General features: G+C 42.4%; 1 protein-coding gene across 2 annotated transcripts; it reads right to left on the bottom strand.

Moving 5' to 3' along the window:
* Positions 1-5,767: 5,767 nt before the first annotated feature.
* On the bottom strand, positions 5,768-12,057 carry LOC131080986 (sulfotransferase 6B1-like). 2 transcript variants are annotated; one of them, XM_058019801.1, is made up of 7 exons: positions 11,798-12,057; positions 10,204-10,343; positions 9,428-9,517; positions 8,623-8,749; positions 7,756-7,850; positions 7,087-7,243; positions 5,768-6,149 (listed from the first exon to the last, which is right to left on the bottom strand). In XM_058019801.1, the coding sequence occupies exons 1-7, from the start codon at positions 11,997-11,999 to the stop codon at positions 6,019-6,021; spliced, it is 942 nt and encodes a 313-aa protein (XP_057875784.1). In that variant the 5' UTR covers positions 12,000-12,057; the 3' UTR covers positions 5,768-6,018. The 2 variants fall into 2 exon arrangements, with proteins under 2 accessions (XP_057875784.1, XP_057875785.1); XM_058019802.1 differs by lacking the exon at positions 8,623-8,749 and having other exon boundaries at positions 7,756-7,869.
* Positions 12,058-25,232: the final 13,175 nt, after the last annotated feature.

Below are 25,232 nucleotides of genomic sequence, written 5' to 3'. Positions count from 1 at the left end.
GACACGTTTTTAGAAGGTAAGGAGTGCTGAGATGGTGAAATGGGTATTTCCACTGGTCATCCCAACAGAGAACAGGCAATACAGGAAGGTGAATTACCCTGTGAAAAGGCCTTTCACTCTCTTTCGTGCCCTTGAATACACTATGGGTCTCATTCACTACACTTATATAAAACCCTCTTATCACATCCTTGTCTCTTTCTTCATAAATGGATGTTAGACACAAGATTAATTAAACATGAGACATTATCAAATGAAAATCGTACCTGCAACACTTGGAAGATTGCAAAACATTACTTACAAATAATAATTGAAAATTATTCATCTGGTCTCCCAAAATGTAGTACCATCAAAATAGACCATTTTATTGGAAATGATACTTTCTCTATCAGTACTATTTTACTCTTAGAAGTTGAATATGCTGTTCATATATTATGCTTTTTGTAAGCTTTGTTTTAGTTATCCTTTTCAGCTCTTTGTTCATGAGATAATGCTGAATTGCTGAGGAAAATTTCTTTCTCTTCTCCAGTACAAAAGAGTAAGGGCAACAAGAAATTATCATTTTTTTTATTCTTTAGGCCAGCTGCCTAAGAAATTTTCTTTGCAGCCATCTGCCTGAATCCTGAGGGAGCCAGATCACTAAAATACCTCAGCATGAAATGTAGCAACCTGTCCCCTGGGCCACTGGGGACACAGGTGCCTCCAGCTCCTTCTGTTGCCCGATTGATAAATGACACAAAACTCGGATAAGTTTTGTGGGAGCTTTATAAAGGGCCCGGGGAGCTTGGTGGACTCACGTCCCTAAAACCCGAGCCCCCAAATTCACGTATGGGTGCTTCCCTCTTACACATGCGATTCACAACAAAGTCTCCAAGAAACAGTTCCCCGTTCCCCTTGCCTGGTCACGGACCCCTTGTGATACATTCCTTGGTTCACAAACAAGATCATTAATCCTCTGCTTATCTTATTCTAAGAGCATTGTATGCTGCCTCCAGACAGGTTAGCATTCTTACTTTCCTGCACTAGTTTAATTATTTATTAAATCCCTAAGACTACCTGCTATGTTACACACAAAACCCAACACATACTTTCAACGGCTACAAAACTACTTTTTAGCAAACCAGTTCACACACAACTCACTATAATTAAATATTTTGCTAAATTTCATTTCTTTTCCAACACTTCAACCCTCAGAGTCTGCTCTCTGCTCATGACCAGGGTCTCCAGTGCTGCCACAGCCAGATGTCTGTCTGTCTGTCAGGAGCTGCACACAAGGGTGGGTCACAGCAGCCCTGTCTCTCTAGAGAGGCTCAGGGCAACCAGGGATCCTGAGCATGCCAGCAATCCAAGTCCCAGTCCCAGCACTGTCTGTCCAGCAGCCAAAGTGCCTTGGGCTGTGCAGTTCAATCAATGTGGAACGGCCCCTGTGCTCCTCAGGGACAACTCTGAGTTGCTCAGTTAGCCACAGGAAGATCTGCCTTGGATGGAAATGCTGTCATCAGAAGCATTTGCAGTACACCATAAAGAGAAGATGCACCTGAATGGAAGACTCAGCCTAACTTTACTCTAGGAAATGGAATGAGGAAAGGACATGAAGTGGAAGATGGATTAATATAATTTTTCTGATTTGTTCATTCTCCGTAAAGCAAATAGACAAAAATATAATATAAACATAATTTCATTGAAAATTTCTCTGTATAGACATCATAGGCAACAAAATAGACTAAACCAAAAAGAAAGGTACTTTTTTTTTTTTTTATGATTGGTAAGAAACTAGAAGTAATTGTCATGGTTTGACGCTGGTCCAATGCCATTGTCCCCATGAAAATATATTTTCGCTTATTTCTGCTGTGAGATGTGACCAGGATTAGAGCAAAGCAGGCTCCAACTTAGGAATGCAGAAAAAAAACTTTATTACCCTGCAACTATATGTAAAAAGAAACACATACAGAACTCAGAAGGAAACCTTCCAAAAACCTTCCTCCTCCCCCCACCAAATTTTCAGTACATCATAATAGGACAAAACCTTGGATTCTCAATTCAGCTACCACCCCTCTGATAACCAACCCTCCGTCCATCACATCCCTTCAGATAATGATTTCTCAGTTCATCAAAAGAGAGGAGTCCCACTTGTACCATAGGCTTCCCCAGGAAAAACAGTTGAAACCTTGTGTGTTTCCATGTCACATGTAGAGACACCACCCAGAGAACATTTGCCATTGCGACCTCTTCCTTCCCTGTACAGGCTCTCACCACTGCCCATGGACCAGAGCTGCTTCTAGGGTTCCCTTTTTAAGGATGCTTTGCCAACTTCCAAAAAAAGCAGTCTCTCACTTTTGGGACACCTGTCCCCCCCAGATTCACTCCCTGGGTCGAGTGGTCTCAAGAACAGAGATCTTCTCTTCTACTGAAGATTGAGGGCACCACCAACCTCCTCACCCGTCATGTGTTCACGCACTCCTTCACATAACATCACTGCATTCTCTTGGCTCCTAGCCATTGCCTCCCCCTAAATGCAGTCTCTGTGTCACAGGAAAAACAAAATAGTTCCGTCCATGGCTGTACAAGAAAAGTCCAGCCAAAGGCCACTTCATCATCTCCTCCCACTTAGGATTCTTCTCAGCTTCTCTCGGATATCTTTCACTTGCACAAACTTGCATCACACTGGCCCGTTTCCTCCTATGTCCTCTCTGTCTCTCTTCTCATTCAGCTCCAGGAGGATCAGCATTTGTAAGGTTTCCATCATCCAAGAAAAGGGTTAAAATCTCAGGCTCTGCCTGCCCAGAACTCCTGCGCTGCCCTGCTGGGCACCTTCTCTCGCGGCACCCTCGCTGTGCTCCCCGCTTCTCCTTTGGCCATGCTGCCAGTACAGGATATCCAATTTCAGGGGGGCACAGGCACAAAAACAGGCACTCTCTCCCTCTCTCTCTCCGGAGGGGGGGATGACTCCACCCTCCCATCCTTCAGGGGCCTTCACCTCCCCTCTCTGTCCAAGGCCCTACCTCACCCGGCCGCATGGCTTCCCCTCGCCCACCCAGCCCGCAGCCGCATCCGGGCAGGGGGGCTCTGACCTCTTTCACCAACCGGAACCAAGAGAGCTTCCCCCTCTGAGATCTCTGCTTTTAACCCCCTGTGTTATCAGAGACTTATCCATGTCCTCAGTGGCCATACCAGGTGGCAATATTCAAATATGAGCACCTATTGGTTTGACCACAGCATCCCAAAAAACTCACTTCTTTCAAACCAGGACACTAGAAACTCTCAGAGCTCTGTTATTGTGTCAGTCAATTATGTCTTACCTTTAAAACAGGTTGCCATCTTTTTCTGAATTGATTCTCATACTTACTGGCCTCATCTCTTCTTACTTTTCACTCCCTCAAAATGTCACTCATCCATCAAATTTCCTTGTCTACATTCATTTTGGCATGCTTGCCTTTTCCATTTTCCATTCTTCCACCTCTTTACCCCCCCTGAAGGCAAGGGCCCACTGAGTATCTCTAATGGAGCAAAAGCACATGAGGTGTTACTGCTCTGAATAGCTCGGTCCTTCAGAGTGAGATTGTTAAGGGGACAAAGGGACTGAATTCAAACCTTGGGATGACACAGGAGAGGAAAAAACAGCAAAAACAGATAATGGTCTGGTTTTCAACCAGATCAGCAGTAGCAGAATAATATCAGAGCCTTTTTGTTCTAGCACTGTCATCATGTTAGTCCTTGCTAAGTGATTCCTCTGGTGTTTTTAGGCCAATTGCTGCCTGACTGATTTACCCCCCATCAAGTATCTATTACTTTGGCTTCCCTTTTCTAAACATAGAGTTCTACATTTACCTTTACTAAACTTTGGTTTCCCTTATCTTCTTAATGTGTAATGTTTCAAATTCTTTTGCCGTTTTCCTAATACTTTCAGCCCTCTCTTCTGATCCCCAGACTTTACAAGTCAGTCATTTATGATACATTTTATGATATTAGTCTGCCAACCAGTGTTAAAAACAAGATTGAATGGGATCAGAACTCACCACTAAAGGAGATTGCTTTAATTGCCCTCCCAGTTTTGTTATCAACCAGTATATGCAGTGTGACCATAAGCAAACTATTGCAACCAAGTTCATCATATCCATGGGAACAAGTGGATATTCCTGAAAGTATTGCTGCTGCTGTCATTGCTTCTGAATGCCTTGTATTGCTGTTGCATGAATTTCTAAGTCTACTTCAAGTACTGTCATTTCTATAACCACATTTGTACATTACCATCTCCACATCAATATTTGTCTCTTAAGTCACATAATTTCAGGCCCTCCCAATGCTGTCATCTGTTGTATTTTCTGTCAGTGGCTTCCTCAAGAGGTATCTTAAGGAGGATCACAAACTTCTTTAACATAATTTTTATTTACTCTTTCATTTTCTTCAAAATGTTCCACATTCAGTTGCTTTGTCCTTTTTGCTACTACATTCCTAAGTATCAAGTTGAGGTGTCTGTTCTATACTGGTTCTTCCTTCTCAAGTTTTTAAACACAGCTATTATGGATGTTCTCCTCCAGGAATCTGGTACCTTTCTGCTGCTTACAGATAACTTGCAGTTGTTCAAAGATGCCTTGCCGCAGGACTTTCTGCTGTTCTGCTTTTGAATACATTCATTTATTTTCTAAATGTTCTAACTATTACTTCTAGCAATCCTATTTCTTAACAAAACTCTGCACATTCACTTACATCCCAGCAGAATCAACCACGTCTTGAAGAATGAAACAAAAAGTCTTTGAATATTTCATTCTTTCCAACTCTATCTTTTATGTTTACACCTTATTTGCTCAGGTGATGGAACAATGAGTTGGCTGGGACTTTTCCTGTTTTTAATTCAACTATACATACAGAACCACATTTTGCCTTATTTTTCCAGAACAGGTCCCTGGAAAAATCTGAAATACTCTGTCTAGAGCGGCAAATCCCAATGGCAGTACAAGAGATCTGGGCAGAGAAATGTCTCACACCATCACTCTTGAGAACACCACTGTCTCAGTGGAGACATTTTCAAGAATGACACAAAGAAAGCAGAGGGCTTCCAAGGGAGGAACACAAAGTTGAGAAGGCTCAGGGACAGCCTCATCACCGTTTCCAGTACTTAAAGGGCAGCTACAGAGAGGATAAAGGCTCCCTATTCACCAGACACCACACGGAGAAGAAAGGAGGCAGTGAGGTCAAGTTTCAATAGGGGATGTTTAATCTTGATAAATGAAGTAAGTTCTTCACAGCAAGAACGACCATTTGCTGGAAGAAAACCTCCAGCAATGTGGTAGAATGCTCATCACTGGAGGTTTTCAAGACATGATATCTAGATAGAATCTCATCCAGGCTCCCTTTCCCATGAAAGGTTGTACCAGATGATTTTTCAAGGTCTCTTCCCACCCAAACTGCTCTATAATCCTATAGAAAGGAGTGCCTCCAAGTGAATCTTGGCTGTTAACTTCAGCCCATAATCTGAAATCCATCTTGGTATTTTACATTCAGAGAGATGAGGAGCATTAAAAATGCGGATCCATATTCCCCTTCATTCAGATTTCCCTAGCTTTGATTTATTTTGTGCTGAATTCATGGAGTATCTCCTTTGATATTAGGCTTCTATCATATCCATATTTTGGCCAGTGATATTTTCTGTGAAGATGTTGATTGATTTGAAACATTTTTGAAGAAAAAATAATCTGCATACTAAATAATTAGAAATCATCGATAAAATAAAATTTGTCTAGAAAGAAAGAAAGGAGACATTTCCTTCCAGGTGACAGCCTGAACAGGGCTATTAGGTTTTTGTAAATATAATTAGTTGCCATCTTCTTCAGCAAGTGAGTGTAGCCTAAAGTCTCACACTAAAACAAAAGGCTCGTCACTGTCACTGTAAAGGCTGCTACAATGACTCTTACAGCAATTCTAAGGGGCTTGGATCCTTTGATCTAGGTTTCCAGTGTAAAGCATTCAGATGGTCTGATTCTGCCTTGCAAAGTTCTTATTCTAACCATATTTCATTTGTCTTCAGGCTTTGCAGTACAAGTCATACTTCAACTTCTTCCCAAGTTTCGTTCCTGCTATATGTTCTTCAAATGCTCTGTCCATTTCCTTACTCTGATCTTCAGTGAAAAGATTCTTCCAGTCACTTACACCACCTTCAAAGAAGCAGGAATAAACTCTTGAAAATCAAGGCATTTCATTTTATATTTTATAGAGCAGTCATTTTTATTGCATTGTACACTAAATCGTGTTGATCCATTTTCCAGACGAAACATTTTTCTATACTAGTATAATTTTGTGCAATCAATGGACTTACATATGTATATGTGAATCATGTTTTGCTATAATGCAAAATAACACACTGCACTCTAGGACACCATTTTAAAAAAGGCAGCCTAAAATCCTGTTTCACTCCATCTCTTTCCTCTAGTCAGCTATGACTGGCAAAGTGGAAGATCCTGAAGAATTAATTAAGAATCACCGTCCAGGAGGCAGAGCTGATTTTCTGCTCCTTTGACAGCTTTACTTTTTATCCAGTCATTACTTTAACACAAATTGCAGAAATAGATTCTGACAACCAGGTTGCCCTTCTCATGTCCATGTGCCACACACTAGACTGCAAAGGCTACTTCCTTTTCTTCCCTCTCTTGTGTCCTCCTGGATTCTTGCTAGCTTGGCTTACTTCTAATGTGTAAGAGTGATCAGGAATTTGGCAATGGCCATCTCAGAAGATTCCCATACTCTCCTACAAAGTGTGGTCCCTCCACTCAGGCTGAGTTTGGCCCAGTGCTGCCAGCTCCAAAGGCTGGGCACTTGGTGATCCAGGCACAGAGGTGGAGAGGAATTCAGACACATGGCAGTTCCTCCTTCCTGCCAGCCACCTGTGAGCAGCCAAGAGTGGCTCTGCTGTGAGAGCCTTGCTGTGCATCTTCCTCACCAGTTCTCCTTGGATAGTCTTCTCAAGCAAAGCAGTGATCACCTGCTTGACACTACCTTACAATTGTAACGTGAGTGCAGGGAAAAGAACCAGACAATGGCCCAAGTCCCAGAGAGTGCCACATTTCTATCTATGAGCCCCTTGCATCTTCCTACCTTTGCGAAAGAAAACATTGCCAAATGACCCATGGGTCTTGTCTGAGTTTTTCTTCATGGACTGGAAGCTGCTCCTCTCTACCACCAGCTGGAGCTGTTCCTCAGTCAGAGGAATTCCAAAGAATGTAGCTATGTTTTTCACACTCAGGGCAGGATTCTGCAAAGAGGAAGGTAACATATGGCATGACTTTCAAACAAATGACTCTGCTTTCTAAGGTGTTTACCCTTCCCTATATCTCTCTGCTGGCTGCATACATAGGGAATTCATAGAGTTCTGTAAGACTAGAGTGACCCAAAGTGTTCCTTTTCTCCATAATTATTTTGGAGCATACATGAGCTGCCTTCCTATAGATTTCAAAATATTATATATGATTTACAGGTGAGCAAAATCTACACTGCTGGAAATATTTAAGCTCCTTCCCAAAAATATTACTGGCGATTTAGATTTATAATTATTTGGGCTTATATCACAGATAAATAAAAATCAAGAATCATTTTCCCAAGGAAAATATTACAATGGTTTTTAAGTTTGAATTTCACCTTTTCATCACCTAAAACAAAAAATTTTCACACCCAACTTGGATACCCGGCATGCATATAAGGGTGTATTGTTTCAGGAATAAAACGCCCCTTGAACTATAAAGTAGTTGTAACTATTGACAACCTTACCTCTTTTACTTCTTCATAAGTAATTGTCATAATATTTTCTTTGTCAGCATATTTGTTCCATTCAGAAAGGTATTCAAAATAGCATCCCCATGCCACTAAATAAAACAAAGGATTCTAAGATGAAGCATAAATTAAGATTGTACAGGTTTTGCTGATTAAGTTGGGCTTGCCAAGAGCTTTATTAATCATGTCTAAGGCAGGGTTTACACACTTCTGTAGGATATATAGATTTCACTTCAGGCCCAAACATATGATACATTTTCTAAAGCAGAAAATAAAACTTGTAAGCTTTTAAAGAGAGCTCTGAGTTCACTAAAAAAGCCATCATCTTGCCAACCATCTTGTAAGAATCCCTTACTACAGTCTAAAACTTGTAGAACCCTCTCTTCTGCTGGCCATGAACTATGCCAAAATCATAAACTTAAACCAGTGCTATCACTTTTTCTCTTTTGCAACACATTAGAATTAGTCCCCTTTATAATGCACTAGGCTTAGTCCAAATAATTCCTTTCATCCAGTTTGCCTTTGAGGTGATTATATATCACCACAGACACATGATGTTGGACATGGGAGAGCAGGGGTAAAAGGGACCCAAGGTAGAGTTAAGGAAGATCTGCTTTTTCCAGGAAAAATACCAGGATGTACAAATCAAGGAAGGCTCTGGAATTGCAGTTTTAGTAAACATTAACCTCAAGTAGTAAGACAAGTAAGATAAACTTCAGATTTCTGATTTTCTGTCTTTAATCTCTCTGTCTTTTCTACTGTAAACCAAAAAATACTAGTGAACCTGATTTACCAAAGAACAAAGTTTTTTACACAATAACAAATCATTGGACAATTGACATAGACAGAAAAAATATACTGTACTTTTCTTTGTCATGAAATCTGTGAAGAAATCATCCCAGGTCTCATAGGAGGGAAGAAGTGCCAGGCCATTGGAAAAATGGAAATAAGATGTAGCAACATCTTTTGGATTACGAATCAGTAACAATATCTAGAAAAAAATTGAAATATTATTTATAGAGAAAGATGGAGTAGACTACAGCATAAAAAAAAAAAAAAAAAAGAAATAACAATAATATACTTTATAACTGCAGTTGGGGATTTCTAATACCCTGTGTGCTCCTTGCAGAAGTAGCAATTTCATTCCCAGATCTGGAGATGCAGTAACTAACTTTGCTTTGGTACCATAAGAAGATGGTTGCCTATAATTATTATCTTTTACAGATTACCCAAATTATTTATGCAGAATCTAAGTATGCTTTGAGCAATACAAGCATAGTTCATCATTTAAGTGGCAGGGAAAATTCACAAAAATGTAAATGCTCCTTGAAATTTGACGCATTGAAGCCCTCACTTGCAACAATGCCATAAAATTCCTCCCACAGGAAATCACATCAAAATCCATTTTGCCTCCAGAGAATTTGTCCAAACCTTGTAACCCTCTTGGGGAAACTGTCACAAAGGAGCCAGTAAGGGCAAACTGTGGTTAAGTGAGGTGAATGGCAGTTCTAGAATATGTAGAGCCTTAAACAGGTAGAAATGGCCAGGCTAAACACTTGTGTAAAAAAGAGTGATTCTGAAAATTGGCAAGAAAGCACTACATTGGCTCTTTACAAAAAAAATGAATCCATTGAATTGTTTGTTTTAATACATTACAATCAGCACTCACCTTGGCATTGTTTTGGAAGATAGATTTGGGAAGATTTTCAGGACGGAGATGAGTAACCATTAATCTTGGAGAAGGTAATTTGGTCATTCGCTTGATGAATTGGAAGGAAGAAAGTGGACAGTTCAGTTAGTACAAGTATTCATTTCATTAACCTATGCTAAAATGTGGCCTTGATGAACTTATGTACAGTTATAGACTCCTTGAAGTGTTTTGTTTTTGTTTTTTTTTGTTTTGTTTTTGTAGTGAGTGTTGTCCTGGGATATTAGTGGGCTGCTCTGAGTAGCTCTAATCTTCAAAAGCCCATGAACAATTGGAAAAAGGATTATCCATTGTTTGATCTCTTCTGTGATAATTCTCCTCAGGTCTGGTAGACAAGGGATCAAATCTAGAGGTTGGGTACAGATTGGCTGTCTCTGAAAGCTGAAGCATCTCAAGGACTGAGAGAGGGGAGGAGGAGGAGGAAGAGCTAGTAAAAGAGACAAATGCTAATATTACATGATTTGACACTTCATGAAGCTCTTCTTAAATACAAAAGATGCTATATTGAATTTCTGAACTTATGTCTCACAGCTATGTCCTCCTCTCAAGTCCCAGTGAAGTGTCTGTTTATTTGTATGTGTTCAGTATTTGACAGGCCAGGTGAGATTACTCCTGAGCAGATGCCACATAAAAAGGAGTGGTAAAGTTCTTATCAAACAATAGAATAGATCATATATCATATATTCAGTATTTGAAGAACATAATGTTGATCATTTCCATACATATTCTGTTCCCACCTCATATTTCCCAGCATCTCCAATTTCGAAGTATGTTTCTTCTTCTGGTTCTTCAGCATTCACACTGCTTTCACTGCCTGGTGTTTTCTTTTGAGATATGGCTATCAGGTCAGTTAAGATTTGACTTAGCCAGTTTGTGCCTGAAAGAAAAAAAATACAGAAGTGCTTGCAAAACTTTTAGAATGGACAGAAATGGATTTACCAGGAAACTCAAGAGGTGCTAGTACTACCAGGTGAGTTACCTGGTCTCCTTTCATGCCATACAATCTCAGCTGACTGTCTGGTCAATCACCACCCAGGATCCTACCTTTGCTCCTCATAAGGAGATATTTCTCCAACTTGAACACTTCAGTACATTGTAAATTAACTTGTATACTGTAAACTGACTAATCAGGGAGAAGAACCACAGAGATTCAACTAGGAAAACTGGCATAAATTCAACTACGAAAAACAGCATGTAATAAATTTTATTATGACACATGTAAGGGAGACTGGGGTGGTAAACTTGTACTTTAAAACCTAATACATAAAGTGTTTTCTGGTGTACTGGAATACTTTCAGAAGAAAGGTGGGTCAGAGTACTTTAAGACAGGATCAAAACTAGATCTGAAAATTGTGCACACATTTTCTTTAACAACAGGTAAAACCTCTCTGAAGTGACATTTCCTAGACACGCTTGTTACCTTTTTCATCAAAAGATAACAAAGAGCCTGCATAGATCTCCCATCTCTGATTTGCCATGTCCTGACTTCTGGACACTGGGTCCCTACATCTTTGTCACTGCAATCTTCACAAGTGCATTCCAGTGCATAACATTTCTCCAAAAAGAAAATACAATGAAATAGCAAAAACTGCACAATCCTCTCAGCTGTGACTATTCACTGAAAGGAGTGTGAACCAATTGCTGTAAGAGAGAAACAGCAAGATTAAAGTGTATATGAGGCAGATCTGGTCCAAACCTTTGGCTTTCATGTGGACCAGAGCTTTGAGGCAGATTGAGGAAATACGTAGGGTAAACTTGCAACCCCAGGAAAGATGTCCTCTTGATTTTCCTTAAAGAATACTTAAAAACAATGCAATCACTTCAAGGACTACCAAAATATTTTTGATAGATATTTCCTTACATCTATGTGAAATAAACCAAAGGAGATGGAATGTACCATTTGAAGGTACCAAAGGCTCCATTGTAAAAATATAAATCTCTTAACTTTACCAACATACATGTGGGAGTAGATCATGGAATATCAGGAGATCTAGTTACCTCTGGTGTAAAAACCTGTATTTTGATTCTCTCCAATTTGTGCTTTTAAATTTATAACTAAGAAAAGTAAAAATAACAAAAAACTTTATATGCTATGGAAAATAAAATAGAATGTTTTTCACAGACTTTTTCCCATATCAAATATTCATAAACAATTTCTGGTGCTTTCTGAGAATGAAATCAGTTTTACAAAATTTGGTGAACATTCTAAATACAATTATTTAGCATAATATCATATTATGTATCATATCATATATATTTAATATATTTAGTACAAACCTTGTTACTTACTATTACAGAACCTTGTTTATAAAAAAATTAAAATATATTCACCGGATTTAGGGTATCCTGCCAAAATTACATCATCCTTTCTGGCTTCAAAGGACTCCAAGGCTTTGAAATTTTCAGGACTGCAAACAGTGGTAGGGTAGAGAATTCCCTTGTAAGAAAAGTACAGTTCATCACGACGCATGGATTTGGCAGCTGCCACTGCCTCATCTAGCAAACCAACAGGGTTTGTCCTGGACTTCTCCATTCTTCTTCCCTCTCACACACAGAGGCTCTGTCACAGACTTAACTGCTGTGGAGAAGGAGAAACCCACAGATTGCCCTTTAATAGGTGCTTGGTTTGTTGTTCTCTTTTTTTTTCTTGACCCTATGAACAATAACATACCTCTTTCTGAGCTGTAAAGATATACTCAGCTCCTGTAAAATTCATTAGGTAATAGAAACCTTTGAAATCAATAAGAGTTGATCATAAATGAACAAGATAAATGCAATTGCATTCTAGGATAAAGGGCTTAGATAATTTCTAAACATCATGCCAAAACGTCTGTGATTACAACTCTGAGTTTATAAACAGAACATAAGAAAATAGAATGACCATTAGAGAGATAGAATAGAATGCAGATTGGAATTGAAATGCCATGATCAAAATCCTCAAGGCAGTTAACCTCTTTCCAGTACTTACTGCTGGGATTTCCTTTTTTTCTTTATTATATCACTTATCATTCTCACCAAAGTTAGATAAAATGTATTTGAACTGGGAGAGATGTTCAGTGCACTGGAGACTGAGCTGAGGACACTCCTGTGAGTGTGGCCGGCTGCTCCCGGCCGCTGGAGCCCAGGAGGGCACGGGGGCACAGGCACTCTTGGGCCACTCATCAGACTGCACTACAGAGGCCTGTTTTTCTGGTGGTTACACAAAAATTACTCATTTCTACATTTCTTTAATGAGCTCAGTCATTGTTAAACAATTGATCAGTGCTTAGGGAGGTGGTAACAACATAACCTGAGCCACAGTGAGTAGTGTTTATCCTGCACTTCACATGATGAGCTGCTGACTGCAGTGACCCCAGTAAAGGAACTGGCTTTAGGCTCAGTTTCAATAATTAAGCCTCTGGCAAAAGGATGGATATGTCACAAAAAATTAGAAAATCATTCTCCCTCAAAATTTATGCCAAGAATTTACATGCCATCCTTTCTTATCTCCATCTCTTGACTGCTGCCTCTTGGGCACTGGAAGGAATCAGACCAGTAACTACATACCTGCATGCTTTTGCCATTTGCTCTCCCCAAGGGATTCAAGAGAGATCCAGGGCTCTCCCTGGTCCCTGAGCCATAATGCTGTGCCCATGGATGATCTAGCCCTGCATTTTTACATCTACTTTTACCAGTCCATACAAAATCCTTTGCTTTTCTCTTCATCCCCCTGGTTTCTGTAAAATACTGTCACTATAGAAAGGCTAACTATGTGCAGGCATAATCTAAAACCAGTGCATATCACATGGCCTGGTCCATCTGATCAATGGGTAAAAAGTTGGCATCACCTGCACCATTTATTTCACTGGCATCAGCTACAAATGGCTGTCCTATGAAGTAGCACTTCTGGTGATTCTTGATGTGAAACCAGCCACCCTAGCAAAGCAAAAAGCAGCTTACCTTTCATTCTTATATTCCCTTGGCAATAAATTGTCATGCACTTTCGGTTAGAAAATGAGTCAACTTGGTATTTTTACATCCTGGCCAAAAAATTATTTGGGAAAATCCTTCCCAGGGGTGGAGAAAGATGAAAAATTACCTGTAAATTATGAGTGTCACTTCATGCAATAACATCATATTGGAGTAGAGTTTCCAAAATTTGAAAAGTATTTCAGTGAAAACTTCCGAGGATTTCCAGTGTATTTTGGCAAGAAAGGGCAATCAGGCCAATTATTCCTGGGAAGCATATTTTATCCTCATAAACTAAGAAAAAAAAAGCCAAGCCCTATATTTGTGGAGAAAAATATAATTAGAAGACATAAGTCATGAGGAGGGATTTTGAGGGCAATCATATTTCTTGACAAAAAAAGAAGCAGGATCAAGATTTCATAGTGTGAGCCTTTGATACAGACATCTGCCATGGCACCTGAGCTGAGAGACAGGAGGAGAAGTGCCTCGCCCCACCTATAGGATATAGACCCAGCAGTGATCCTGCAAAATAGTGAACTCAGAGACTGACAAGAAAGCATCACCTGATTCAAAATTTCTAAGAAGCAGCTTTAAAACATACAGAGATTAAAAGCAAATGAAAAACAGATAAAAGGATTTGATTCTCTCCAGATTAATGGTATTTGTAGATCAAGCCACCACCGTTGCTCTGAAGGTTTCTGACTTCCCACACTGACCAGACCTGGTTATGGAGCTTTGCAGAAGGAGGCTGGAGACATTTCTGTGACAGCTACAGCTGTGCCAGCTGGCCATTACATGGTGCACAGTTCTGCCCATGCAGATCCATTCCCTGTTAAATCAAAGAGCTTCAAAGTATGAAAGCTTCAAAACACGTGCTCTCATGTGCTAAATAAGAAGAGGTATGCTTTTATAATTATTTCTATGATCTGCATTTGCCTCAGTAAAACTCTGCAGAAGGCTTCCATATATTAGTGCGCTAAAATAACCAACTCTGTGTTTAGGTAGTTCCATTCAGATTGATGCCTTCAAGAAGGTACCTTAAAATGCCCCTGATCATTCATCTACAACAACAACAACAATAACAGCAAAGAAAAGCCTGCAAGGGTCGTGAGATGTCCTGGCCTTCTGTGATTGAGCCCATGAGAAGCTGGGCATAAAGTAGGATTTGCTCTACAATGGAAATGTGATATGCAACATTTTCCCTTTTGCATAAGTTAGTGTGGATCTGATCAGAGGAGAATCAAGGCCTTCAAACTGAGCCCAGGGGGTGAGGATGGCTTAGGTTATGATGCCAAAGCTGTCAGCACACCCACAAAGGAGCACAGCAGAGCTGTGAAGGGGGAATCAAAACAGTACCCTGCCCACATATTCCCATGGCATCAGCTCATCCAAGGCCCGTCTCCACAAGCTCAGAGGAGCTCAGGCAGAGTGGAATGCAAGTTAAGGACACTTAATAAAGGGACTGGAGCCTGTCCAGGACCCTTCTATGGCTGTTCCAGGAGAGCTTCAGACCCAGTGTCCTGGTGGGAAGATGGTCCATCAGAATGACCAGTGCAGGAGAACTTCTGAAGATTGGCAGGGGCTGCTGTCTGGGGGTATAGGCACATAAAGAAATGCAGAGGAACAATCTTTCATGATTGCACGTGACCTATTATGTTCAGGATTACATGACAGGTATGAAGCAACTGTGAGGAAACAAATTATGTACCAGCCTGCATGATACTACTAATGTTGCCTTTACAATATAGATAGTACTGAAACGGAGATGAAAAATAACTAATCCTCAGTACCAGATCAGGGTGGATTTTCTTAACTTCTCTAAAAGACCCTTTGGGCCAGAGAACTAATGTGTTGTACACATTTCTTGGATCCTCCTTCATCTTTTCTTTTCCTCTAGAATAGTAGAGTCTTTTTCATTCTGGTCATCTTCCCCCATCAGATCAAAACTTGTCATAATATCTGATTATCGATTATCTAGACAAGCATACCTTGCTCCTTCTTCTACCCAGAATTTCCCTGCTAATCTCATATATACCACGATCCCCAAATTCTAGACGCTGAAATGTCTCTAGCTTCTTTTCAGCATTTATTCTCTCTTTCATTTCCTCTTCTGTATATTTGGCATCCGCCAACTCCTTCACCATTTGTTCAAGCCAATTAGTTCCAGAAAGGATAAAGACACCATTAGGACATCCATTACACTTCACTTTTTCATGTACACCTGGCTGATGGTATACTCTCAATTGGTTTCAAGTCAACCAAGTTTCAAGTTTGGTTCAATGCTGTACTTTAACCTTTCAACAAATGTGTGTGCGCTGATTTTCACAGCAATGGAATTAATTTTCCCCATAGTGGCTGTTACGGAGCTATGTGTTGAATTTGTGCTGAAAACAATGTTGGTAACACAGAGATGTTTTAGTCATTGCTGGCAGTAATTACACAGTGTCAGGGCCTCCTCTGATTCTCACACTGAGCTGCCAGAGAGTAGCTTGAAGGTGCACAAGAAATTAAAAGGGGACACAGATGGGACACCTGACCCCAACTGATCCAAGGATTATTCTCTTCCATATGGAGTCATGCTCAGCAATAAAATGTGAGGGAAGAAGAAGGAAAGAGAGATGCTGAGAGCTAAGGCACTTGTCTTACCATGTCACTGTCATGGGTGATGGAGCCCTGGACACAGCTGAACATTTGACTGGTGGAAGGATAGAATGAATTCCTTACTTTGCTTTGCTTGCACACATAGCTCTTGCTTCAGGTATTTAATTGTCTTTATTTCAGCCATGACTCCTCTCACTCTGTTTCCCTCCCCCATCCCATTGCAGATGAAAGAGTGAGTGGCCCTGTGGGGCCACTGAGTTGAGCTGGGAGTTGCCAGCCGAGGGTAACTCACAGCCCTGGTGAATAATCAACCAGGGTGTGCCCAAGGTCAAAGGGGCAGAGCTGTTGAGCAGATACTGTGGAGTGCTACCCTGCTGGCTTCAGGGTCACATCTCATCCCTTGGCAGAAGCAGAGGCAGACCTCTATTGCTCTTTTCAACTCCTTTCAACTTCCCTACTTATTGGTTACCACACACTACTCCAGAAATGGATACACCTACCAGGATAAAGGTTCCTTACTGACAGTGGCTCTGTCCTGCATCCAGGCACTGTAAGGCAGTGTCCAGACCTGAGGACAGGTATTGCCCAAACCAGATTTCTCAGGATGAAATGCTCACATCTGAGAATTTTATGTCATTAAATCTGACAGGAGGTCTACTTGCATGTGAAGTTTTAGTGCAATATGGGAATCAAACTCTACATGTACTACTCACTTCCTTTTCTCTGTCCTCATGTCCATAATTTAATCTTTGGGTGGAATTGTTCCTTCTGGGGCTGTTACATGTGTTCTGGGGGACACTATTGTAGAAGGTAAGGAGTGCTGAGATGGTGAAATGGGTATTTCCACTGGTCATCCCAACAGAGAACAGGCAATACAGGAAGGCGGGTTACCCTGTGAAAGGACCTTTCACTCTCTTTCATGCCCTTGAATATAGTATGGGTCTCATTCACTACACTTATATCAAACCCTCTTACCACATCCTTGTCTCTTTCTTCATAAATGGATGTTAGACACAAGATTAATTAAACATGAGACATTATCAAATGAAAATCGTACCTGCAACACTTGGAAGATTGCATAAAATTACTTACAAATAATAATTTAAAATTATTCATCTGGTCTCCCAAAATGTAGTACCATCAAAATAGACCATTTTATTGGAAATGATACTTTCTCTATCAGTACTATTTTACTCTTAAAAGTTGAATATGCTGTTCATATATTATGCTTTTTGTAAGCTTTGTTTTAGTTATCCTTTTCAGCTCTTTGTTCATGAGATAATGCTGAATTGCTGAGGAAAATTTCTTTCTCTTCTCCAGTTCTAAAGAGTAAGGGCAACAAGAAATTATCATTTTTTTTATTCTTTAGGCCAGCTGCCTAAGAAATTTTCTTTGCAGCCATCTGCCTGAATCCTGAGGGAGCCAGATCACTAAAATACCTCAGCATGAAATGTAGCAGCCTGTCCCCTGGGCCACTGGGGACACAGGTGCCTCCAGCTCCTTCTGTTGCCCGATTGATAAATGACACAAAACTCGGATAAGTTTTGTGGGTGCTTTATTAAGGGCCCGGGGAGCTTGGTGGACTCACGTCCCTAAAACCCGAGCCCCCAAATTCACGTATGGGTGCTTCCCTCTTACACATGCGATTCACAACAAAGTCTCCAAGAAACAGTTTCCCGTTCCCCTTGCCTGGTCACGGACCCCTTGTGATACATTCCTTGGTTCACAAACAAGATCATTAATCCTCTGCTTATCTTATTCTAAGAGCATTGTATGCTGCCTCCAGACAGGTTAGCATTCTTACTTTCCTGCACTAGTTTAATTATTTATTAAATCCCTAAGACTACCTGCTATGTTACACACAAAACCCAACACATACTTTCAACGGCTACAAAACTACTTTTTAGCAAACCAGTTAACACACAACTCACTATAATTAAATATTTTGCTAAATTTCATTTCTTTTCCAACACTTCAACCCTCAGAGTCTGCTCTCTGCTCATGACCAGGGTCTCCAGTGCTGCCACAGCCAGATGTCTGTCTGTCTGTCAGGAGCTGCACACAAGGGTGGGTCACAGCAGCCCTGTCTCTCTAGAGAGGCTCAGGGCAACCAGGGATCCTGAGCATGCCAGCAATCCAAGTCCCAGTCCCAGCACTGTCTGTCCAGCAGCCAAAGTGTCTTGGGCTGTGCAGCTCAGTCAATGTGGAACGGCCCCAGTGCTCCTCAGGGACAACTCTGAGTTGCTCAGTTAGCCACGGGAAGATCTGCCTTGGATGGAAATGCTGTCATCAGAAGCATTTGCAGTACACCATAAAGAGAAGATGCACCTGAATGGAAGACTCAGCCTAACTTTACTCTAGGAAATGGAATGAGGAAAGGACATGAAGTGGAAGATGGATTAATATAATTTTTCTGATTTGTTCATTCTCCGTAAAGCAAACAGTCAAAAATATAATATAAACATAATTTCATTGAAAATTTCTCTGTATAGGCATCATAGGCAACAAAATAGACTTAACCAAAAAGAAAGGTACTTTTTATTTTATTTTTTTTATGATTGGTAAGAAACTAGAAGTAATTGTCATGGTTTGACGCTTGTCCAATGCCATTGTCCCCATGAAAATATATTTTCCCTAGTTTCTGCTGTGAGATGTGACCAGGATTAGAGCAAAGCAGGCTCCAACTTAGGAATGCAGAAAAAAAACTTTATTACCCTGCAACTGTATGTAAAAAGAAACACATACAGAACTCAGAAGGAAACCTTCCAAAAACCTTCCTCCTCCCCCCACCAAATTTTCAGTACATCATAGTAGGACAAAACCTTGGATTCTCAATTCAGCTACCACCCCTCTGATAACCAACTCTCCGTCCATCACGTCCCTTCAGATAATGATTTCTCAGTTCATCAAAAGAGAGGAGTCCCACTTGTACCATAGGCTTCCCCAGGAAAAACAGTTGAAACCTTGTGTGTTTCCATGTCACATGTAGAAACACCACCCAGAGAGCATTTGCCATTGTGACCTCTTCCTTCCCTGTACAGGCTCTCACCACTGCCCATGGACCAGAGCTGCTTCTAGGGTTCCCTTTTTAAGGATGCTTTGCCAACTTCCAAAAAAAGCACAGTCTCTCACTTGTGGGACATCTGTCCCCCCCAGATTCACTCCCTGGGTCGAGTGGTCTCAAGAACAGAGATCTTCTCTTCTACTGAAGATCGAGGGCACCACCAACCTCCTCACCCGTCATGTGTTCACGCACTCCTTCACATAACATCACTGCATTCTCTTGGCTCCTAGCCATTGCCTCCCCCTAAATGCAGTCTCTGTGTCACAGGAAAAACAAAATGGTTCCGTCCATGGCTGTACAAGAAAAGTCCAGCCAAAGGCCACTCCATCATCTCCTCCCACCTAGGATTCTTCTAAGCTTCTCTCGGATATCTTTCACTTGCACAAACTTGCATCACACTGGCCCATTTCCTCCGATTTCATCTCTGTCTCTCTTCTCATTCAGCTCCAGGAGGATCAGCATTTGTAAGGTTTCCATCATCCAAGAAAAGGGTTAAAATCTCGGGCTCTGCCTGCCCAGAACTCCTGCGCTGCCCTGCTTGGCACCTTCTCTCGCTGCACCCTCGCTGTGCCCCCCACTTCTCCTTCAGCCATGCTGCCAGTACAGGATATCCAATTTCAGGGGGGCACAGGCACAAAAACAGGCGCTCTCTCCCTCTCTCTCCGGAGGGGGGGATTACTCCACCCTTCCATCCTTCAGGGGCCTTCACCTCCCCTCTCTCTCCAAGGCCCTACCTCACTCGGCCGCATGGCTTCCCCTCGCCCACCCAGCTCGCAGCCACATCCGGGCAGGGGGGCTCTGACCTCTTTCACCAACCGGAACCAAGAGAGCTTCCCCCTCTGAGATCTCTGCTTTTAACCCCCTGTGTTATCAGAGACTTATCCATGTCCTCAGTGGCCATACCAGGTGGCAATATTCAAATCTGAGCACCTATTGGTTTGACCACAGCATTCCAAAAAACTCACTTCTTTCAAACCAGGACACTAGAAACTCTCAGAGCTCTGTTACTGTGTCAGTCAATTATGTCTTACCTTCAAAACAGGTTCCCAAGTGTCACAGACCACACCGGCTGACCACAAAGAGAACCTTCTGAAAAGCCTCCAGGAAGATGTTCGGACAGCGCAGCAGCACCTTGGAGCTGGCCAGAGCATGCTGGACTCTCTCTCAAGGTACTGTTTTCCCTCCCTGAAAATGCGGCCCTTCGTAGTTTGTGTCTGCTGATGCGGAGGATTTCTCCCATAGAGGATGAAGTTCCTTTCTCTCCTTCAGAGGAGAAATTTATTGCCCTCTGGCAAAAATGGGATGAAGAGGATGGAATTCTCCTGTTGGAGACAGATTTCTATGACTTTTTTTGATGGGCAAAGCTTTTTGGGTTCTTTACGAATGTGCTATATGCCCTTGATATTTTTGTATGGGAGTGCATGGATTCCATTTTCCAATTCGTTTTGGACCATGGGTTTGGTTACCCTGGGATCTATACAGCATTCAGAATGCTCCTTCTAGTTTTGAAACGGAGAGCAGCTGTTTTTCCCTGGATTGCTAACTGCAAAGGGCAAGCTCCATTTCCCCCGAATTCAGCGGGAGAAGACCCTTTGGAGGAAGATGAATTGCTGCTTTCCAGCCCCCCTGCATCCCGGCGGGGGGGCAAAGTTTTGCCAGCAGCCGAAGAAGATTTTTACTGCGTCTTCGGAGCATGCTCAGATGGAGCCATTCCTTCCCCACACTTCTCTCTCTCCGGGGGGATGGGAGTGGGCTGCACCGCCCCAGCCAGCCCCGGGAGCACTGCCCCTGGCAGCCCGGCAGGCCCCGCCCCGGCCAGCGCCACAAGCGCCTCCCAGACCCGCCCCGCGGCCGCCTCCCCGGGCGGTCCCACCCGCGCCTCCGCTGGCTTCCCCGCCTGAGCCTGAGGGCTCAGAAACGCCGCTCCCTGCAGCTGAGCCACTGTTGGTAGGCGACAGCGATCCTCCGCTGCCAACTCCGCCCGGCTGTTCCGCCGCTGCCCGTGCTGGCTCCGCCTCCCGTGCACACTCCGCCAGCTTCTGCAACTGCATCTCCACAGCTGACCCCAGAGCCAGGGGCAGAAGACACTGCCGACCCCGTGTCGTGCCCGCCGGCCTCTCCCGCAGAGGCAGAGAAGCCTGCGGTCCCGCCGCTCCCAGCAGCAGCTGTCGCGGCAGCTCCTGCACCCAGCGCGATTTCCCCCCCGAGTTTTTTGGGTTGTCCTGGGGCTGCCCCTGCGGGGGGAGCTGGGACAGGGAAAGAGGGCATCACCGCTCCTTCTGTGGAGCCGGCAGGGCCCGACAGCTGCCGGCGTTTAAGATCAGCATTCTTGGCTGGTTGGGAGCTGTTTGGTCGGTTGCTGCCACATGGAGGCTGCCATCTCTGGCGCCCCTTGCATGCCCCAGCAGCGAGGGGCAGGTGGGTTCTGCCGAAAGTTCTGCCTTTGGTCCCCAGCCCAGAGGGGATGGTGCCGTGAGGCAGATGGGAGACACATCTGTTGCATTTGCATTGCAGAGGCAGAAGGCAAATAGCTGGAAGAGATCATGGCTTTTTTGCTGTGGGGAAGAAACATTCCTAGACCCGAGATGAGGGCGCTTGGGACTGCTTCTATTTCCCTGCTGCTGGCATGCCTTGGTGTTTTAGGGGAAAAGAAGCGTCTCACCACCCGTTCTGCCATTGTACTGGCAGCAGGGTGCAGGCCTGTGGCAAGGCAGAGCCTGCCTCGTGGGTTTGGCCTGAACTGTTGGGCCCAGGTCCCTGGGCCAGGGCCACCTCCTGGCCTCCTGATGGCTTTGGGGGCTTTGCTTTCCCCTTCTGGTCCTGGCATGCCTTTTTGTGGGCCAGATCTTGGGTTTCTGGTCCGTCCATATGGGCCAGATGACTGTTTGCTTTTGATAACTATTGATGGACTTTTCTGCAGCAAGCCTGTTTCAGGACCAAAAAGGACTTTCAGATATGTCCAAAAGGAACATCTTCAGTCCATGGACTTTTCCAAGCTCAGCTGCTTGGACTGGGATTTTATTTGCGTTGTTTTTGTATTTTCTTATATTGTAAGATTGTTTTAGTGATTTGATACAATTGTATGTTTTACAGATGAAGAAATTCCTGTTCATTTCACACCAGCACTTGATTGAGATTTTAATTGGCAACAGATAACCTGCCAAGTGTTTGTTCTTTCCTCTGCATGTGCACAGCAGAGAAAATTACTAACACTTTTCTTTTTAATTTATTGGAATTTAAAAGGTGAAATGTCACAGACATCTTTTGTGAAAAATCCTTTCTTTGGGATTTTTCTCCCTTCTGAGAAGCTGTGGCCTCAGCAACAAATGTAAACAATGGTTATTTGCTGCTGTGGAATGTAACAGGTGGATCCATGATTGGTGTCCTGTGGATGTTTGGATTTATTGACCACTCACAGCAGAGCTGTTCTCGCTTTCTTCCGGGACACAGACCTTTGTTATTCATTCCTTTTCTGTTCTTAGCTTAGCTAGCTTCTGAGAACTTTCCTTCTATTCCTATGAGCATAGTAATAATGTAATATATATCATAAAATAATAAATCAAGCCTTCTGAACATGAGGTCAACATTCTCGTCTCCTTTCTTCATCCTGAAGACCCTTGCAAGCTCAGTAACACCCAAGTTTTTCTGAATTGATTCTCACACTTACTGGCCTCATCTCTGCTTACTTTTCACTCCCTCAAAATGTCACTCATCCATCAAATTTCCTTGTCTAGATTCATTTTGGCATGTTTGCCTTTTCCATCTTCCATTCTTCCACCTCTTTACCCCCCCTGAATACAAGGGCCCACTGAGTATCTCAAAAGGAGCAAAAGCACAAGAGGTGTTACTGCTCTGAATAGCTCTGTCCTTCAGAGTGAGATTGTTAAGGGGACAAAGGGACTGAATTCAAGCCATGGGATGACACAGGAGAGGATAAAAATGCAGAAACAGGTCATGGTCTGGTTTTCAACCAGATCAGCAGGAGCAGAATAATATCAGAGCCTTTTTGTTCTAGGACTGTCATGATGTCAGTCCCTGCTAAGTGATTCCTCTGGTGTTTTTATGCCAGTTGCTGCCTGACTGATTTACCCCGCCCATCAAGTACTTTTTACTTTGGCTTCCCTTTTCTAAACATAGAGTTTTACATTTACCTTTACCAAATTTTGTATTCTCTCATCTTCTCAATGTGTAATATTTCAAATTGTTTTGCCATTTTTCTTATGTCCTAGGGTGACGTTAAGATGCTTGTATCCCCATTCATATGTTCTGTTAATGCTGGATATTATGTCCTGTACCCTTAAGACTGGCTCTGAAGAGCAAAAGTTTTGTTTGGTTTTTCTTATCAGCCTGGCTGGGACACAGAGACTGCAGCTTTTCTTTTTTCTGCTTTTGCTTTTCACTTCGCTCTCTCTCTTGCTTGCTTCTGCTCCGCTTCTGCTTGCTTCTGCTTTTTCTTATTAGCTATTTTAGCTAAACAGTTCAATTTCTTCCTGGACTGTTTCTCCTTTCCTTCTTTTTCCGACCATCTCGAACCTGCTCCGGACTGGGACCTGGGAACACCGAGAGTTTACACCTTATGGCTGCAGCAGCTGCCCCAGGGCCGGAGGGACTGAGAACAGAGGGACCACCCCCGACAGAGACTTTCTGAATTTGTCATCTTTTTTCAGAGTGGTGTCATCCAGTATTGTTCATTTTGTGTGCTGGGGGGTGCTGTGCCTGTTAAATAAAAAGGTTCTTTCCACCTCTCTCTGAGGAATTCTTCCCGAACCAGTTGGGGGGAGGGGCTGTGTAGGTTTGCTTTTGGGAAGGGCCCTCATTTGGAAATTCTCTACCAAATTTGCCCTAAACCAGGACAAAATCTTCAGCCCTCTATTCTGATCCCCAGACTTTACAAGTCAGTCATTTATGATAGTGTATGATATTAGTCTACACATCAGTGTTAAAAACAAGATTGAATGTCATCAGAACTCACCACTAAAGGAGATTACTGTAATTGCCCTCCCAGTTCTGCTGTCAACCAGTATATGCAGTGTGACCATAAGGAAACCATTGCAAACAAGTTCATCATATCCACAGGAACAAGTGGATATTCCTGAAAGTATTGCTGCTGCTGTCATTGCTTCTGAATGCCTTGTATTGCTGTTGCATGAATTTCTAAGTCTACTCCCAGTACTATCATTTTTATAACCACATATGTACATTCCTGTCTCCACAACAATTTGTGTCATTTTAGTCACATAATTTCAGGCCCCCCAATGCTGTCATCTCTTGTATTTTCTCTCAGTGGCTTATTCAAGAGGTAAGTTATCTTAAGGAGGATCACCAAATTCTTAACTATAATTTTTATTTACTCTTTAATTTTCTTCAAAATGTTCCATGGTTGGGTGCTTTGTCATTTTTGCTACTACATTTCTATGATCAAGTTAAGGAGACGGTTATATTGTGATTCTTCCATCTCAAGTTTTCAATCACTGCTGTTTTGTATATTCTCCTCCAGGAATCTGGTACCTTTCTGCTTGCTTACAGATAACTTGTAGTTGTTCAAAGATGCCTTGCAACGGGATTATCTGCTGCTCTGCTTTTGAGTCCATTCATTTCTTTTCTAAATATTCTAAGTATTCCAATTTCTTCTAGCATTCCAATTTCTTTCCAAACCTCTGCATGTCCACTTATGTCCAAGAAGAATCAACCAGCTTTTGAAGAATGAAACAAAAAGTCTTTGAATATTTCATTCTTTCCAACTCTTTTATTTTTACACCTTTTCTGCTCAGTTGAGGGATCTATAAGTTGGCTGGGGTTACTCCAGATATTAATTCAACTATATATGCAAACTTATTTTGCATTATGTTTCCAGAACAGGTCCCTGGAAAAATCTGAAATACTCTGTCTAGAGCGGCAAATCCCAATGGCAGTACAAGAGATCTGGGCAGAGCAATGTCTCACACCATCACTCTTGAGAACACCACTGTCTCAGTGGAGACATTTTCAAGAATGACACAAAGAAAGCAGAGGGCTTCCAAGGGAAGACCAAAAAGTTGAGACACTTCAAGGTCAACCTCAACACAGTTTCCAGTGCTTAAAGGGCGGCTACAAAGAGGATAAAGGCTCCCTATTCACCAGACACCACATGGCGAAGAAAGGAGGCAGTGAGGC

Source organism: Melospiza georgiana, chromosome 3 (genome assembly GCF_028018845.1).
Source record: "Melospiza georgiana isolate bMelGeo1 chromosome 3, bMelGeo1.pri, whole genome shotgun sequence".
Classification (NCBI taxonomy): domain Eukaryota; kingdom Metazoa; phylum Chordata; class Aves; order Passeriformes; family Passerellidae; genus Melospiza; species Melospiza georgiana.
The sequence above is the reverse complement of the archived record's forward strand: the minus strand, read 5'-3'. Positions and strand labels throughout refer to the sequence as shown.

Bases quoted from the DNA above. Each gene is read 5' to 3' on its own strand.
- LOC131080986 (XM_058019801.1), bottom strand. From the start codon at position 11,999: ATGGAGAAGTCCAGGACAAACCCTGTTGGTTTGCTAGATGAGGCAGTG. The intron at 7,851-8,622 runs GTACAGTATATT...TGTTTTATTTAG, and splicing joins AGATTTCATGACAAAGAAAA to TGGCATGGGGATGCTATTTT. The intron at 7,244-7,755 runs GTAAGGTTGTCA...TCCTCTTTGCAG, and splicing joins CTTATGAAGAAGTAAAAGAG to AATCCTGCCCTGAGTGTGAA.